This window comes from Nerophis lumbriciformis, linkage group LG02 (genome assembly GCF_033978685.3).
Source record: "Nerophis lumbriciformis linkage group LG02, RoL_Nlum_v2.1, whole genome shotgun sequence".
Classification (NCBI taxonomy): Eukaryota; Metazoa; Chordata; class Actinopteri; order Syngnathiformes; family Syngnathidae; genus Nerophis; species Nerophis lumbriciformis.
The window spans coordinates 35,347,147-35,364,365 of NC_084549.2; the positions used below are offsets into that span (position 1 = coordinate 35,347,147).

At 37.8% G+C, this 17,219-nt stretch overlaps 1 protein-coding gene across 5 annotated transcripts in view; it reads left to right on the forward strand.

The window, feature by feature from the left end:
- Positions 1 to 246: 246 nt before the first annotated feature.
- The window catches only part of lrrfip2 (leucine rich repeat (in FLII) interacting protein 2), a 38,849-nt gene continuing 21,876 nt past the window's right edge, over positions 247 to 17,219 (forward strand). The window contains exons 1-2 of one of the 5 annotated variants that reach the window (XM_061961547.1): positions 247 to 460; positions 1,405 to 1,567. In XM_061961547.1, the coding sequence (XP_061817531.1) occupies positions 1,478 to 1,567 (90 nt within the window). In that variant the 5' untranslated portion in view covers positions 247 to 460; positions 1,405 to 1,477. The remainder of the gene's footprint in view (positions 461 to 1,404; positions 1,568 to 17,219) is intronic. The other 4 variants (XM_061961524.2, XM_061961528.1, XM_061961534.1 and 1 more) reach the window with 4 other exon arrangements.

A 17,219-nucleotide genomic window follows, 5' to 3' on the forward strand; every position in this document is an offset into this window, starting at 1 on the left:
ATAAAGAAAACGTGATCAACTTCAACTATTTGAATGCCGTTACGTTCAAAACCGAGCAACAACAAATCTTTAATAACGAAGATTATTGCAAATTAAAAAGTCACGACCTCCTGGGTTAATGTTGCTGAAATAGCTTGTTAATGTTTGAAAAATCGTGTCGGAACTTGCCCTCGCTACGTCTTTAAAACACACAATTCGGTATGTTTTTTTTTCCTATGCTACGTCTGCTAGCGCCATCACGCCCTCGTTTCTCAACATCCGGGAACTTTGGGGGCTAACCAGCGAGTGGGGCTGGGTAAAGGAGGGCAGCGGCGGAAAGGCGGACTGATGACAGCTGTCAATGTGGACAAAAAAACCACTTCCAAATTCCGAAGACTGGACTAATGGCTGACCCTTAATATTCAAAAGGGAAAGAGGAAAACATTGGCTGTGTCGCGGGATAATTCAAGACGTTGAAGAGGTAACTTAACTTTCCAAGTGGCAGAGCAGTTGCCCTGTCTTGTCTCTTGGAAGTCTGCTAGCCAAGCTAACCCCGGCCAAATCAAAGCAATCCCTTCTATTACTACAGTTTGTATTAGGTGGTTATAAAACACTTAGATTTTAGTAGAAGTTGATTAAACGTCCGATACGTGAACATTTTGTTTGTCACAGTAATTGGAGGACAAATGCTAGTTAGCAAGTCTTGCTAGCTCACCAGCTGGCTAGCGTAACCTTTTCCATTAGCATTAGCGCGCTGTCCTACTTTAGCGGAGCATTTACACACCTTTTCTCAACATAAACCATTTCTAACAGATGTGTTTTGAAAAGGCTGTATGCTTACTCTTTGATCGTGGGCGGGCAATAGTGTAAAACCGACGTATCGCTATTTGAATTCGCTAGTATAATAACGATGGCAGGGCTTGTGACTATCGTGTTTGTGACTGTTGAAACAAGTATAGCCTGTTTTTGAACTGCTTCAAACCATCAAACGCTATCCCAGGGTCTGACGCAAAAGGAACCTTGTCTTTATTTAGACGTCTTTCTTACTTTTGTGCTCTTCCTTACGTAAATATGATCTGACAACTTTCTTAATACATGTCCATCATGTTGTAGTCAAAACAGTCAGCTGCAGTCAAACCAGGTTGCCGTTGTTTTTAATGACTGTCGCTGGTTCAGTGGTTGGTTCAAATTGTAAGCTTGCAATGGTTACATGTCACATTTCCAGCTGCTCCATGTCATCCACAACGGTTATCCAAAGCCCATGTTGTTGCATGCAAGGGTGATGCGTTTTTGCAGGAATGCAAGTTGGAGATAAGGAAAGCTGGTCTGGGCTATATTAATAAGGAGTGCAGTTATCTTGCGTTTGCTCGCAGTCCTTTTGGTCAGATACATGTTTGATTATGAATTATCCTCTTTTCTCTCTAGGTTTTTAACCTACAGTCCTATTTCACATCAAAGCTCTGCACCTTACTGGAGGAGCTGCAGTTGGTCGGGCAACATGGGCACACAAGGCACTGGTAGGAAGCGTGCCCCACTAAAAGACAGGTTCTCTGCAGAGGATGAGGCCTTGAGCAGCATTGCCCGAGATGTAAGTTTACCTGGTTTAAATTGAGATTGAAAGACCAGATTTAGGTGTATATTCACGTTTACCTGGTTTAAATTGAGATTGAAAGACCAGATTTAGGTGTACCGTATTTTTCGGGCAGTCGCAGTTTTTTTCAGTTTGGCCGGAGTGCGACTTATGTGTGAAATTATTAACACATTACCGTAAAATATCAAATATTATTATTTAGCTCATTCACGTAAGAGACTAGACGTATAAGATTTCATGGGATTTAGCGATTTGGAGTGATAGATTGTTTGGTAAACGTATAGCATGTTCTATATGTTATAGTTATTTGAATGACTCTTACCATAATATGTTACGTTAACATACCAGGCACGTTCTCAGTTGGTTATTTATGCATCATATAACGTACACTTATTCAGCCTGTTGTTCACTATTCTTTATTTATTTTAAATTGCCTTTCAAATGTCTATTCTTGGTGTTGGGTTTTAGCAAATAAATTTCCCCCCAAAATGCGACTTATACTCCAGTGCGACTTATATATGTTTTTTTCCTTCTGTATTATGCATTTTCGGCCGGTGCGACTTATACTCCGAAAAATACGGTATACGAAAAATACGGTATATTGTTCCTTTTACTCTGTTAGCAGAATACAACTATATTTGCACACAGTTCACAGCAATGCCTATTTCCTCTCCATGCACATGTAGATGATTCATTAGTCTATCTCAAATACAGAAAATGTTTCCAAGTCTTTATCAGTACTTTGATATTTGGACATTGATCTATGAATGAAAGAATAACTGAGTTAAATATTAAAGTCCTTACAGCAGGTTCATTCCAGTCACTTATTAACACAATTTAATTTTTTTTTACAATGTTTGAACTACGCTGTTTAATTAGACATCTGATGAAGATCTACATAATTTGCAACCACAACAGCACCAACAAAAGTGCAGAAGCTTCATAAAACACCAAAATAATGAAATATTGTTATTTATATAGTGAATAACTTTTTAAGTGCAGAATAGGCTACTTGACAATTTTAGGAGGAAGGTGTAGAACTGCATGGTACCTCTTTGATTGCCTTGTACTTTATTACGGCAATTATGTGGATCTTCATATAGTTTAATAATATAAGTGGCCTCTAAGTTTGTCATAGTAATTGCATACCTGGATCAAAATTCAACATTATTTAGATAGATAAAAGCAACATTTCTATTATTTTTCAGCAAACAGCAGGTTATTTTATTTAGAAAGTTCATTGTGCAAGAAAACTATTTCAAGAAAGTTTAGTGGTCAGAGATGTGTCATAAAATGGGCCCTTTAAGCATCTGCTACTATGTGGATATTCAAGTTCTGCTGAAACAGCTGGTTTGTGCCATATGGATTGAAACGCTTGACAATGTTTTCGTCTGAGGAAAGATACCTGGCTTGTAACAACTTGCCTGTGGATTACTCCACTTTGTTCCACTGCAGGGCTGCAATTCTTTATTTTTCCCGGAATACTGTATCTACGAACATGGAACAACAGCATAATGAGAAGATCAAATTATTTTTGTGTATAATTGTGTTGTACAAGTAGAATTGATCACCTCTTTTGAAGATTTGTCAATGATTCATACCTTCAATGATTCCATACCTTAATACAAGAGCATTTTTCCAAATTATTATTAACCTTATATGATCTGTTTTAAGAATGATACGGTTGCCTGAAAGCTGTCCAGGTCCCCATTCTTGGGCACTAAGCTCAAGGCTCCATTTGCTTTCGTTATAGTCATGAAGGCCAATCATAGAAGCATGAGTCATTTGACCCACCAAGCCAGTTTCTAAATTTGAATCTCTTTGCAACAAAATGGTGATTAAAACAACTCTGCAGGTAGTTCAGGAGGTCAGTGTTCGACTTGTTGCCTATTGGTCTTCTAGTCTACTAAGGCTCATTTCACAGCAGCATCTGACTTGTGTTTAAAAATGCTTACAGACCTACCGTAGGAGAAATAATTATTTGATCATCTGCTTAATATGTAAATTACCCTCTTAAAAAGACTTGAACAGTTCATATTTTTTAAGACACCTGTATTTTAACAGAGAAATAATATCAACAAAAAACCATAATGGTTTCATTAATCTCCAACATGTCACAATCACTTGCAAATTAGATATTACAGCAGGACTTCGAGACATCGCAGCATCCTTTTGAGTCAAGTGCTTCACAAGATGTTAAAGCAATACCTGAAGCACTCGGCAGAACCTTCACCAAATACTTCCTGGGTTACTTGACACAGGCCCAGAAGCCTTAAAGAGGAACTGCACTTGTTGTCTATCATTCCCAAGCCTTATGTGAGACAAGCACACACATGTTTTTCTCATTAGCAAAAGTCAGCTAACAATAGAGGTAATGGGATTTGCTCTATTCCGCACTATAAAGCGCTCAAAAAATACATCTAATAACTTCCATCAAGTTTTATATACACACTAAGTATATATGTAATGCAGTAACACATGTAATATTTACATATTTTGTTCATTTTAAGCATACGGCGCCGCATTAATTTCGGACGCATCATCACGTTCGCTATTTCCTTCAACATCAATTACCGTACTAATAATCATGCCAGACTTCATGTGAGCCAGGGGCAACGACTTTGCGGCAAATTAAGATCCACAACCTTATGTTTTTTAGCCTGAATATACAGAGGATCAGTTATAAGATTTAGAAGCTGAGTGATAAGTAAAACCAGGAACTGTCTTTTCGTGTATTTCTCACGATTTTGGGGTCAAAGCTGAATGTCACAGTTGACCGACTTCTCGGTTTATGGCCATTGCCTAATACTATGAGGATTATTTGATATTGATGATGATGCATGATTGATAATCTAGAATTACCATTTTACCAATTAAGAGGTGATGCATGTATATCCTTTCAAATGCAATAAACTTGTATTTCTCGTTTATTTTGACATTGTAATTGTAATTAAAATGTAAACATCTCCAAGTTAAATAAAACAAACAACAATAAAATGTACTGTCTCTGTTGGCACAATTTTGCACTTGAATACATATCTCAACCAAAAGCAATAAAATATCTTTAAAAAAAATAAATAAATGGCTAAATAAAGTATTGACAAACATAGTTGCACTTCAATATTAAACATGTAGGCAGAGGTAGAGTTGTGCATTACTTAACAGACAATCAAGTCAGATGAATTAACAAGTCATATGGAAAAAAAACTAAAGTCTGGCAGATTCTGAGTGAGGAACACCGACATGACATGACAAATGTCTGTCAAACGTTTGCAGCACTTTTAAGAATGCTAGTATTTCATCAGTATTAAATGGCAGCATATCTCTGGCGATGTATTTAACCACACTTTCTTTGAACGCACACTATTTTGTACTGTTTTGTTTAACTGACCTGGCTTGTTCACCAAACACGAAGTGAGTGTGGACTTTTGGTTTGACTTAGACTTAGACTTAGACTTCCTTTTTATTGTCATTCAAATTTGAAATTTACAGTACAGATAAGAACGAAATTTCGTTGCATTAGCTCATGCTAGTGCAGGATAAAAAAGCAATAAGGTGCATATATAAATAAATAGATTACTGTACAGATAAATATATTGCACTTTTTCATATGCATCCACGTTTATGGATGTATGTTATTGTCTTTTTATTCCAGCGAGTTAATCCATTTTGGGGGGAATTGAGGGGATAGTTATGATGCGTTCAAGAGTCTTACGGCCAGAGGGAAGAAGCTGTTACAGAACCTGGAGGTTCTGCTTCGGAGGCTCTGGAACCTCTTTCTAGAGTCCAGCAGTGAAAACAGTCTTTGGTGGGGGTGGGAGGAGTCTTTGCAGATTTTCTGAGCCCTGGTCAGGCAGCGGCTTTTTGCGATCTCCTGGATAGGAGGAAGAGGATTCCTGATAATCTTTTCCGCCGTCCTCACCACTCTCTGGAGAGACTTCCAGTCTGAGGCATTGCAGGCTCCAGTCCAGACAGAGATGCTGTTGGTCAGTAGGCTCTCTATAGTGCCTCTGTAGAATGTGGTGAGAATGGGGGGAGGGAGCTGTGCTCTTTTCATCCGACGCAAAAAGTGCATGCGCTGCTGAGCTCTTTTTACAAGAGCTCCGGTGTGTAGAGACCAGGTTATATTGTCAGTGATCTGCACCCCCAGAAACTTGGTGCTGCTTACCATCTCCACCGCTGTGCCGTTGATGAAGAGTGGAGCGTGGCTGGACTGGTGCTTCCTGAAGTCAACGGTGATCTCCTTGGTCTTGTTGACGTTCAGGACCAGGTTGTTGGTTCTGCACCAGTCAACCAGATGTTTCATCTCCTCCCTGTAGTCCATGTCGTTGTTGTCACGGATGAGGCCCACTACTGTCGTGTCGTCCGCATACAGTTAGTTGTGTTTGAAGTGGGCATGCAAGTTTGTTGTATTATTCGCGCACATTCGGCAAACTTACTCTTCAGTGTTGATAGGTTCATCTTGTTCCAAAGGTTTAAACTGAAATATTCCCACACTGGTGCGGTGGCATTTGGTTTTGTGATCATTTTGTCCATGTTAGCTAACTACAAACCCCGTTTCCATATGAGTAGGGAAATTGTGTTAGATGTAAATATAAACAAAATACAATGATTTCCGAATAATTTTCAACCCATATTCAGTTGAATATGCTACAAAGACAACATATTTGATGTTCAAACTGATAAACTTTAAAAATAATTTTTTTTTGCAAATAATCATTAACTTTAGAATTTGATGCCAGCAACACGTGACAAAGAAGTTGGGAAAGGTGGCAATAAATACTGATAAAGTTGAGGAATGCTCATCAAACACTTATTTGGAACATCCCACTGGTGAACAGGCAAATTGGGAACAGGTGGGTGCCATAATTGGGTAAACAAGTAGATTCCATGAAATGCTCAGTCATTCACAAACAAGGATGGGGCGAGGGTCACCACTTTGTCAACAAATGCGTGAGCAAATTGTTGAACAGTTTAAGAAAAACCTTTCTCAACCAGCTATTGCAAGGAATTTATGGATTTCACCATCTATGGTCCGTAATATCATCAAAGGTTTCAGAGAATCTGGAGAAATCACTGCACGTAAGCAGCTAAGTCTGTGACCTTCGATCCCTCAGGCTGTACTGCATCAACAAGCGACATCAGTGTGTAAAGGATATCACCACATGGGCTCAGGAACACTTCAGAAACCCACTGTCAATAACTACAGTTGGTCGCTACATCTGAAAGTGCAAGTTAAAACTCTCCTATGCAAGGCGAAAACCGTTTATCAACAACACCCAGAAACGCCGTCGGCTTCGCTGGGCCTGAGCTCATCTAAGATGGACTGATACAAAGTGGAAAAGTGTTCTGTGGTCTGACGAGTCCACATTTCAAATTGTTTTTGGAAACTGTGGACGTCGTGTCCTCTGGACCTAAGAGGAAAAGAACCATCCGGATTGGTATATGCGCACAGTTGAAAAGCCAGCATCTGTGATGGTATGGGGGTGTATTAGTGCGCAAGACATGGGTAACTTACACATCTGTGAATGCTGAAAGGTACATACAGGTTTAGGAGCAACATATGTTGCCATCCAAGCAACGTTACCATGGACGCCCCTGCTTATTTCAGCAAGACAATGCCAAGCCACGTGTTATATCAACATGGCTTCATAGTAAAAGAGTGCGGGTACTAGACTGGCCTACCTGTAGTCCAGAACTGTCTCCCATTGAAAATGTGTGGCGCGTTATGAAGCCTAAAATACCACAACGGAGACCCCCGGACTGTTGAACAACTTAAGCTGTACATCAAGCAAGAATGGGAAAGAATTCCACCTGAGAAGCTTAAAAAATGTGTCTCCTCAGTTCCCAAACATTTACTGAGTGTTGTTAAAAGGAAAGGCCATGTAACACAGTGGTGAACATGCTCTTTCCCAACTACTTTGGCACATGTTGCAGCCATGAAATTCTAAGTTAATTATTATTTGCAAAAAAAAAAAAAAAAATTATGAGTTTGAACATCAAATATCTTGTCTTTGTAGTGCATTCAACTGAATATGGGTTGAAAAGGATTTGCAAATCATTGTATTCCGTTTATATTTACATCTAACACAATTTCCCAACTCATATGGAAACAGGGTTTGTAGTTGTACTGTGTGATCCTAGCGAGCCAGCGGCCCCACCTCCCCGCACAAGGAGTCAAAGCTGCTGAAAGTGACGAAAAGCGTTGAATGGTCTTGAAGCATGCACATGGCGATTTATCACAGCGGGAAAATATACCGACTTAATTTTCATTTATCTTCTGTTAATTGACTTATCGAATATCGGCCCAGGCCTAAGTGAGAGGCAGGATTTATAATCTAGAATTAACTTTTACCAATTTCGAACCACCAATAACGCTCCATTTACATGCGATGACCTGCATATTAACCAAGTTATAACTATATTATTTTAGGAACCAACACAGAGGAACTACTCTTCTTGCTCACACTGCTCTTCCGACCACGAGCAAGTAGCCAGCTACTAGCCAGCTTGAGTTTTTGATTACATTGGTTGTGACCCGCCATGACATAAAGAACAACAAGGCTCTTGAGCTGCTTCTGCTGCTGCTGTATCGCCTTTGAGTCATTAAAAGCTATTACTTTTTAAATCATCTATCTCACCTACCTGTATATAGGAGAAGGTTGTGGCACCAAGCTGGGAAGTTGGTTGATTAGGAAAATCGAAACGCCAACAACTTTGTGCTAAATGGCTCTCAATTTGACTCTCAACAAATTGAACACATCATAAGACTATTGTGTCAGCACGGTGGTACAGGGGTTAGTGCATGTGCCTCACAATACGAAAGTCCTGAGTAGTCCTGGGTTCAATCCCGGCCTCGGGATCTTTCTGTGTGCTGTTTGCATGTTCTCCCTGTGACTGTGTGGGTTCCCTCCGGGTACTCCGGCTTCCTCCCACCGCCAAAAACATGCACCTGGGGAATGGTTGATTGGCAACACTAAATTGGCCCTAGTGTGTGAATGTGAGTGTGAATGTTGTCTGTCTATCTGTGTTGGCCCTGTGATGAGGTGGCGACTTGTCCAGGGTTTACCCTGATTTCCGCCCGAATGCAGCTGAGATAGGCTCCAGCACCCCTCGCGACCCCAAAAGGGACAAGCGGTAGAAAATGGAAACAATGGATGTATAAGACTATTGTAACATTGCTACGAAGCATTTTTTTTATCTGAGGATTGAGGATTATTCTGAATTTAGCAGCTCAAGGAGAGCACAAGCTCTGAAAGATAGAACATCCTATCAAGTTACAATATACCTTAAAATGGCCTATAATTAAATAGTGCTAGTATTACATGTTATTATAAATGTGCCTGTTACTACCTGACATACATACTTACAGCATGTATATAAAATGGTATTAGGTTTTTTTTGGGTAGTTTAGGTCAACCACAGCCACAATGCTGCTGACTAAGCAGCTAGCTAGCTTTTAAAACATTGTATGTGAATACAATTGCTTAGTTAGGTCCCTAGTTGAAGTTAAGTCAGTTATAAATGAAATTTTTTTAGGTTAAAATGTGTAATTTAAAATAATAATAATAAATAGTAATAAGCTATTGTATTTTATCTATGTGCGTTGACAGCATTGCCTGTTGATTCAACCATCTTGAATCACATTCCCAACATCAACTCTCTGAATACACTCAGGTCCTGTTAAGACACATGAAAGTCAGGAAATTTGGGAAAACGTCCATTATTGTGTTGTATCAATCTGCAGTGCCAGAACAAAGGAAGCTACACACTGACGAATGTTAGGGCTGCCGCTATCGATTAGTTTAGTCAGCTATCGTTTAATTTGTTTGAGTAATCAAGTAATTGAACACAACACACTTGTGTGACTTTTAGGGAAAATAGTTGAAATAAACAAGGTCTTTTCCCATTACCTTTCTTCTTATAAATGCACATAACAATGAAATTGCACTTTTCCACACAGGAGCATCACTGTAAATTATTCACATAAAAAAATGTTATAAAGGATAAAAAAACAATAATTGCTAAAAACAGTAATAGATAATAAAGAACTAAATCAAACAAAATACTCTCATAAAGTATGATAAATTGACGGAGTGTATTAAACAATATAACATATACACATTTGAAAATTTATAAATTGGAGGAGTGTTTAATATTTAGACAATCAACACATATAAACTGTAGATGCTAACATGTCCTCACATGTGATGAAATAAATAATTTGTTGTGCAAGTCAAACATGACGACATTCGCTGCTAAAATACTTTCACCTTGTTTCTGCTTGTTTGCTGCTCTTAAATATGCATGATTATTTCTGGTAACGTTGTATCATTGATGTAGTTCTATTGTGAAATGTTAGCTCTGTTTGATAGTACAAACATTTCTCTACGACATTTGTCTTTTTCAGGTTTAAATGATTGAGGTGGGCGGGGGCGGGGTTAAGGGGGAGGAGTATATTTATAGCTAGAATTCACTGAAATCCAAGTATTTCTTATATATATATAAATAAAATAAATACTTGACTTTCAGTGAATTCTAGCTATATATATATATATATATATATATATATATATGTATGTATATGTATGTATATATATATATATGTATGTATATGTATGTATTTTAATATATATATATATATATATATATATATATACATATACATATACATATAATTAAAATAAATACTTGAATTTCAGTGTTCATTTATTTACACATATACACACACATAACACTCCTATTCATTGTTGTATTTGAAAGTGCAATGCAACCGACTCCCACACTTGCCGAAGTGCGCAATACAACGTAAACCGTTGGCCAACCAAAAAGTAACCACAGAACATTATACTCAACATTCACCAGTTATGCTGAACGAAATGTGGCGGTAATTTTACTGTTGGCCTTGGCTTGCCATCAAAGTAGGCCTATGCCATATATAATATAATATATATTTTTTATATATAATTATTTCAATGGTGGTCCATTTTGTCAAACTAGACATTTTAGCAGGGTAATGCCAACAATCTGTCCCGACTAAAATATTGCTGCGTAACTTTACAAATACATTTGGCTAATAGACATTAGTAAAATGTGGCATAATTACTTAGTAAACCATCTTGCAAGAAGCATAAACAAGAGAAACCTACAGCGTAAGACTTGTCGATTGCCATTTGAAGTTCCTTGGAGTAGGATCCAGATTTGGCTGCGAATCTGACAACCTCAGTCATGGAGAGTGGGAGGGGACTACAGAGTTTTGACCGTGATTGCAGTACCATTTCTGGCCACATTTCTACATACATATATGGCACCTTTAAATAAATCATCAAAGGAACGAAATACTAATTAATGCTTTTTTCTAATCAAATTAATGGGTTTATTTGATGAAGTGTGACTGCTAAATGACAAACCATGGGACCAAATAAAGTTTTGAGCGCCAGTAATTTGACAAAGAGACTGAGAACTACTGTGGAATTCCAGAACAAAATCATTGCAAATGTTGGCTTTCAAGTGGTCGATCTCGCCATGATATAGAGGAAGTCTACATCAACAAAAAGTAGCATTCTGGCAAAGAGAACGTATTTTGATTGAAATTATTTCCAAACGATAACAATTCCGGAACGCATTATCATTTAGGGATGTAACAATAGGAGAATTTCATATCACGATTATTGTGACTAAAATGATCACAGTTATCCTTATTATCGCAATATTTTTCAATATGTTAAAAAAAGAGAGAACTTACACACACTGAAATATATATTGACCAAGTATATATTTTTTTAGTTACACACACTGAAATATATTTTGACCAAATATATATACTTTTAAACTAAATTAAATACACACTGTGAGAAAACCCTCTATTTTGTGTTACTTCACTGACAGTGTTTTAGGCTTAGTATTTTATATGTTTTAATGGCTAAACTTTTATTGTTTTTAATATTGGTGTGTACTGTAGCACATCATAGTTCACTTGTTAGGGGGCACACTAGGGTTCGAATGATCATGCTCTCACAATCACATTCACACTTGACAAAACAAACTGTGCTAGCAGAGAATGCAACAAAGTTTGTTTTAACAAAAGCAAACATGATAGCTCTGATTGCACCCTCTACTTCAGGGGTGCTCAAAGTGGGGCTGAATCGCCTTGCTTGGTCCTCTAAAAGGTGGCTTCCAAAATGTAATACATATTCATATGGAAGTTATTAAAGCTCACACAATCAATGATGGTATGTCTGCAAGGCTTACTAGTTACCATTTATCGAACGCAACAATCTCCACTACTTTATACTGTATATGGAAGTATTATTGTAGTGAAATTATTTGCAAATCTGTATCCCAATCTGTGTGTGTAATGAGATCCTGTGTGCTTTAAAGTTGTCTGTCCGTATTAGGATTTGTTTGTGTGTAAAAGAATATCTATGTCCGTATTAGCGTGTGTAAAAAAAAAAAAAAAAAAGTGTTTAGCTCGAGGTGGGAATCTTTGGGCACCTCATGATTCGATTACGATTCAGGAGTTACGATTTGATTAAAAATTGATTATTGAATCATCCTTAATTTATGTTTATTAATGCAGTTATAAATGTATTTTCATTTCACTAAATAAGTGTTTATTACTTGCGACTTTCAAAAACAGTGCATTTGTAATCGGAAACAGTTAAATTAATTTCCACATTTATTAAATCAATGGAAATGTGTGCAAAACTGTAACATAAGTGCCCTAAAATAAAGGAGCTGGTCGGATCTCATTGAGGTGGTTCGCTAGAACTGTCTGCATTACATTATTTAAAATAAATGTATTGATTATTGATGTTTTACTCATCAATTTTATAACGTCCATGTCCGAAATGCGGTGCATCTAAAAATCGATTATTTTACACACAGACAAATCATAATACGGACAGACAACATACAACACACACACACACGCAGATCTGATTACACACACACAGATTGATATGCAGACACACACACTAATACACACATGTGAATTGGATTAATTTACACATGCACAGTTTGAGATGCACGTTTGCAAAACATTTTGCCACAATAATACTTCTATACTTATATATGGTGTTATGGTACTGCTGTTTGTTTAAAATTTGCTGTGTTTGGGCCCACGCTGCAGTGGTACATTTTCACTGTGGCCCTTGGAGCCAAAAAGTCTCGGCACCCCTGCTGTAACTTGGTGGAGAAACACTTGTTGACACAGTAAGAGCGGTCAGACTTTTCTTATAGTTAGTTGCAGAGGTTGTGTACGTCTCAGGAGGGATTTGAGTCTTCTCCTCTTCATAGAACTGCTCTCTGTGGCTGTTGCTGGGCACCGCTGAGTTTCCGCTGCATGCATGTTTTATTGGTATTAATTAGAGGTGGGGGAAATAGTCTATTTTTAGATGCATCGCAATTCGGACATGGGAGATTATAAAATTGTGTTAGTAAACGTCAATAATCGATTTATTTATTGTAAATAAAGTAATGCCGACAGTTCTTAATGTTGGCTGACTCCAGCGAACCACCTCATCTAGAGATCAGACAAGCTCCTTTTTTTAGGGCACTTGTGTTCCAGTTTTGCTCACAATAAATGTTAGAACTAATTTCATTGGCTCTTATTACAAATGTGATAAACGCCTATTTAGTCAACCGAAAATAACTGCATCAATATACATAAAGTAACGATGAATCAGTAATCGATTTTTAATTGAATCGTAGCTACTGAATCGTAATCGAATCATGAGGTGCCCAAATATTCCCACCTCTAGTATTAATGTCCAATGACTGGGCACTCCAGGATCTTACCATGCATCTTTTTGAACCACTCCTTTGTTGCCTTGGGCATATTGTTTTGGGTCATTGTCATGCTACAAGACCTGTCCACGCCCCACCTTCAGTGGTCTGGATGATCACCAAGATTTGTGTTCTTCAGCCCCTCAAATGTACCCTGAGCAGAGAAACAGCCCCAAAGCCCAAAGCCAAATATTTCCACCTCCTTGTTTGACAGTGGGGATGGTATTCTTGGGGTCACATTCAGCATTTCTCTGTCTCCAACCACAGTGAGTCGAGGTGATGCCTTTTGATCTATCCAACCACATGTTTCCCAACCTTCTATAAATTATTCAAATGTTTATAGTCAATCTTAGGATCAACTTGTGCACTGGACTTCTTGAGCAGAGGGGCCGAGCAAGCGCTGCAGAATCACAATATATTGCAGTTAGAGGTCGGGGGAAATAATCGATTTTTAGATGCATCGCAATTCGGACATGAACGATAATAGAATCGATTAGTAAAAGTCAATAATCGATTTATTTATTGTAAATAAAGTAATGCAGACAGTTCTAAAATTTTGCTGACTGCAGTTAGCCACCTCACCGAGAGATCCGACCAGCTCCTTTACTTTCGGGCACTTATGGTCCAGTTTTTCATACATGTTCGTTAATTTAATAAACGTGGAAATTAATTTAACTGTTTGTTATTCTAGATTAATTGTTTTTTTTTAAGTTGCAAGTGATAAACCCTTATTTAATCAAATGAAAAGAAATATAAAACTGCATCATTGTACATTAATTAAAGATCCATCAATAATCGATTTTTAATCGAATTGTGGCTCCTGAATCATAATCGAATCATGAGGTACCCAAAGATTCTCACTTAATTACAGTAAAGTTGTTACAGATTAATTTCTTGGTGACTGCAGTAGGGATGATGTTTGATAAGAAATTATCGAGTTTGAGCCTATTATCGAATCCTCTTATCGAACCGATTCCTTATCGCTTCTCTTATCGAGTCCAGATAGGTTGTTGTATATGGAAAAAAAAACACAATATTTGGTTTAACAAATCACTTCACATTCTCTACTGCTCGCTACTATAGTATTACCATATTACCATATCTGAGTTATTGTGCAGAAATGTGGGGAAATAACTTCAAATGTGCGCTACATCCGTTAACCGTGTTTCAAAAAAGATCAATTACACTGATACATAGTCAATATTTTTGACTCTTTATTGAGTCAAAAATATTAAAGTTTGATGATTTGGTAAAATTGCAAACAGCTAAAATGATGTGGAATTAAATGATGGAATGGATTAAGTAAAGAAGTTAAACATTGTACTGATTTGATCCAGTTTAAGAGGTTGTTGAAATGAATAGTGCTTACAAAGTACAAAGACGAAGAATTATGAGAAATACTTTCAACCTTTTTGAAAATAAGATATTCTTCATCTCAGTATATTAATAATGACTGAATTAATTAAGTACATATTACAAAACTGTTGTATGTACTAATTCACAGATATTGTATTATAAAAAGGTCAGTAAATGATGTATATATTTGTAAACGCTATGAAGTGGGATAGGGGTATGATTAAATAAGCTTTACTTCTTCCTACTCCTGTTAAGTGAAATTATATGAAACTGTGATGTATTATACTGTAAGTGTGTTCATGTTCCAAATAAACTAATGAAATAAAGAAAGCACTAGTTTATTAGACAGACTTGCAAACTCTGTCGTGGTGTAGGCTACAAGATAACGTTAACGTTATCAGACACATACAAAAAGGCTCACGTTAACGTTACCGTAAGCCGCTGACTATGCTTAGGTAACGTTAGTCTAGCTAACATTACTGCGGTCCTGGTTGACATAAGAGGTAACGTTACTACAAGTGGGCAGATATGGAAATTAACTGGCAACAGTTAACGTTAGTTACTCACCGGCGTCACCGCCTCTGTAGCTGGGACTTGGGCAGCTGGCAGAAGAAGAGGGGCGTTCTTCGTCGTCTCTGCCGCTGCTTCAACACGTGTCGAAGACACGACACGCTTGTTGTGCCCCCCCCTTACACGAGAGCGAAGCCTGGCAATAATTGCATATTGCCGCTTCCTCGTTTTTTTTGGTGAAATGAAGTCATGCCTTGGAGCGCTTTTTCCATTTTTTTCCTGCGCCTAATGACTTAGCTACGTGACGTCATTTCTAGTGATGTCCCACTGGGCATTTCTTGTCGGGACGGGATTTGTTCCCAGGGATTCGAATAAAGAACCAACTCTTTTTCTTTACTATAGTGGTCTCGATAACGTGTACCGGTTCTCAAAAAGGGATTTGAGTCCGAGGACTCGGTTCTTTTCTTATCGAACAACCGGGAAAACCGGTTTCGAGCATCATCCCTAGACTGCAGTCCCAACTACTCTAAAGTCGGTAACCGACTGCTCCCGTGTAATTCTGGGCTGAGAACAGCCCATGTAATACCACAATTTGGTTGATGGTTAAACTTCTGTTTCGATTACTAGAGCAGTTCCATGATGTGGTAGTCACAGAGCTGAAGCTATAGATAGGGCAGAAGCAGAGAGCTCAGCTGTACTGCTGTGTAGAGCAGGTCATCCGACAGACAGCTCAACTGGTGCGAAGCAGGGGGCCAGCCATCTCTTAGTTTCTCTTTTTTTTTTCTCATTATTACTGTCTCCGATTTGCACAGCATATATTTAATTCAGACAAACTCCAAGAAAGGCCTTTTACAGTACCGTATTTTTTGGACTATAAGTCCCAGTTTTTTTCATAGTTTGGCCGGGGGTGCAACTTATACTCAGGAGCGACTTATGTGTGAAATTATTAACACATTACCGTAAAATATCAAATAATATTATTTAGCTCATTCACGTAAGAGACTAGACGTATAAGATTTCATGGGATTTAGCGATTAAGAGTGACAGATTGTTTGGTAAACGTATAGCATGTTCTATATGTTATAGTTATTTGAATGACTCTTACCATAATATGTTACGTTAACATACTAGGCACGTTCTCAGTTGGTTATTTATGCGTCATATAACGTACACTTATTCCGCCTGTTGTTCACTATTCTTTATTTATTTGAAATTGCATTTCAAATGTCTATTCTTGGTGCTGGGTTTTATCAAATAAATTTCCCCCAAAAATGCGACTTATACTCCAGTGCGACTTATATATGTTTTTTTCCCTTCTTTATCATGCATTTTCGGCCGGTGCGACTTATACTCCGGAGCGACTTATAGTCCGAAAAATATGGTACTTAAAAGCAAAAATTTAAAACATGGGTTGCACATTTTTCAGTTTCTTTTTCATTACATTTTTCATTATCACTCATCGCACAGCATAAACTAAGGATGTGCCGATTGATTGGCCGATGTTCATGAAAAATATGCAGTCAGCCATTGCCAATTTTCGTCTTTTATTGCCAATCACAAAAACTGATCTCGTCTGACTGGCACTGTATTTATTTTTGGTACCCTGGCTGACAAGCGGCCAGCAGCTAATTGTGTCTCCATACACAATGTGGAGCTGCTCTCCTAAATTAATAACAATCACCTCTATTGCGGCAAATAAACTGCCTTTTGTAGTTTATTAAGTATCATTATCAAGTAATATTATCACAGGAGGACAAGGCCAAACATGCTACACATCGGGAGCAAGCCAGTAGAAGCTATGCTAATAGATAAGTTAACCGCTAAGCTAACTGGAAACTAGGGCTGCACGATAAATTCAAATCGGATCGATATTGAGGTTTTTATAAATGCGATAAATAACTGCAAGAGGATGACAATTTGTTTTTTGTTTTTCAGCCTTGTTCCCAAATTGTTGGGCCTCATGTTTGTTTGTCTCTCGCTTCAAACAGAAAGAAAG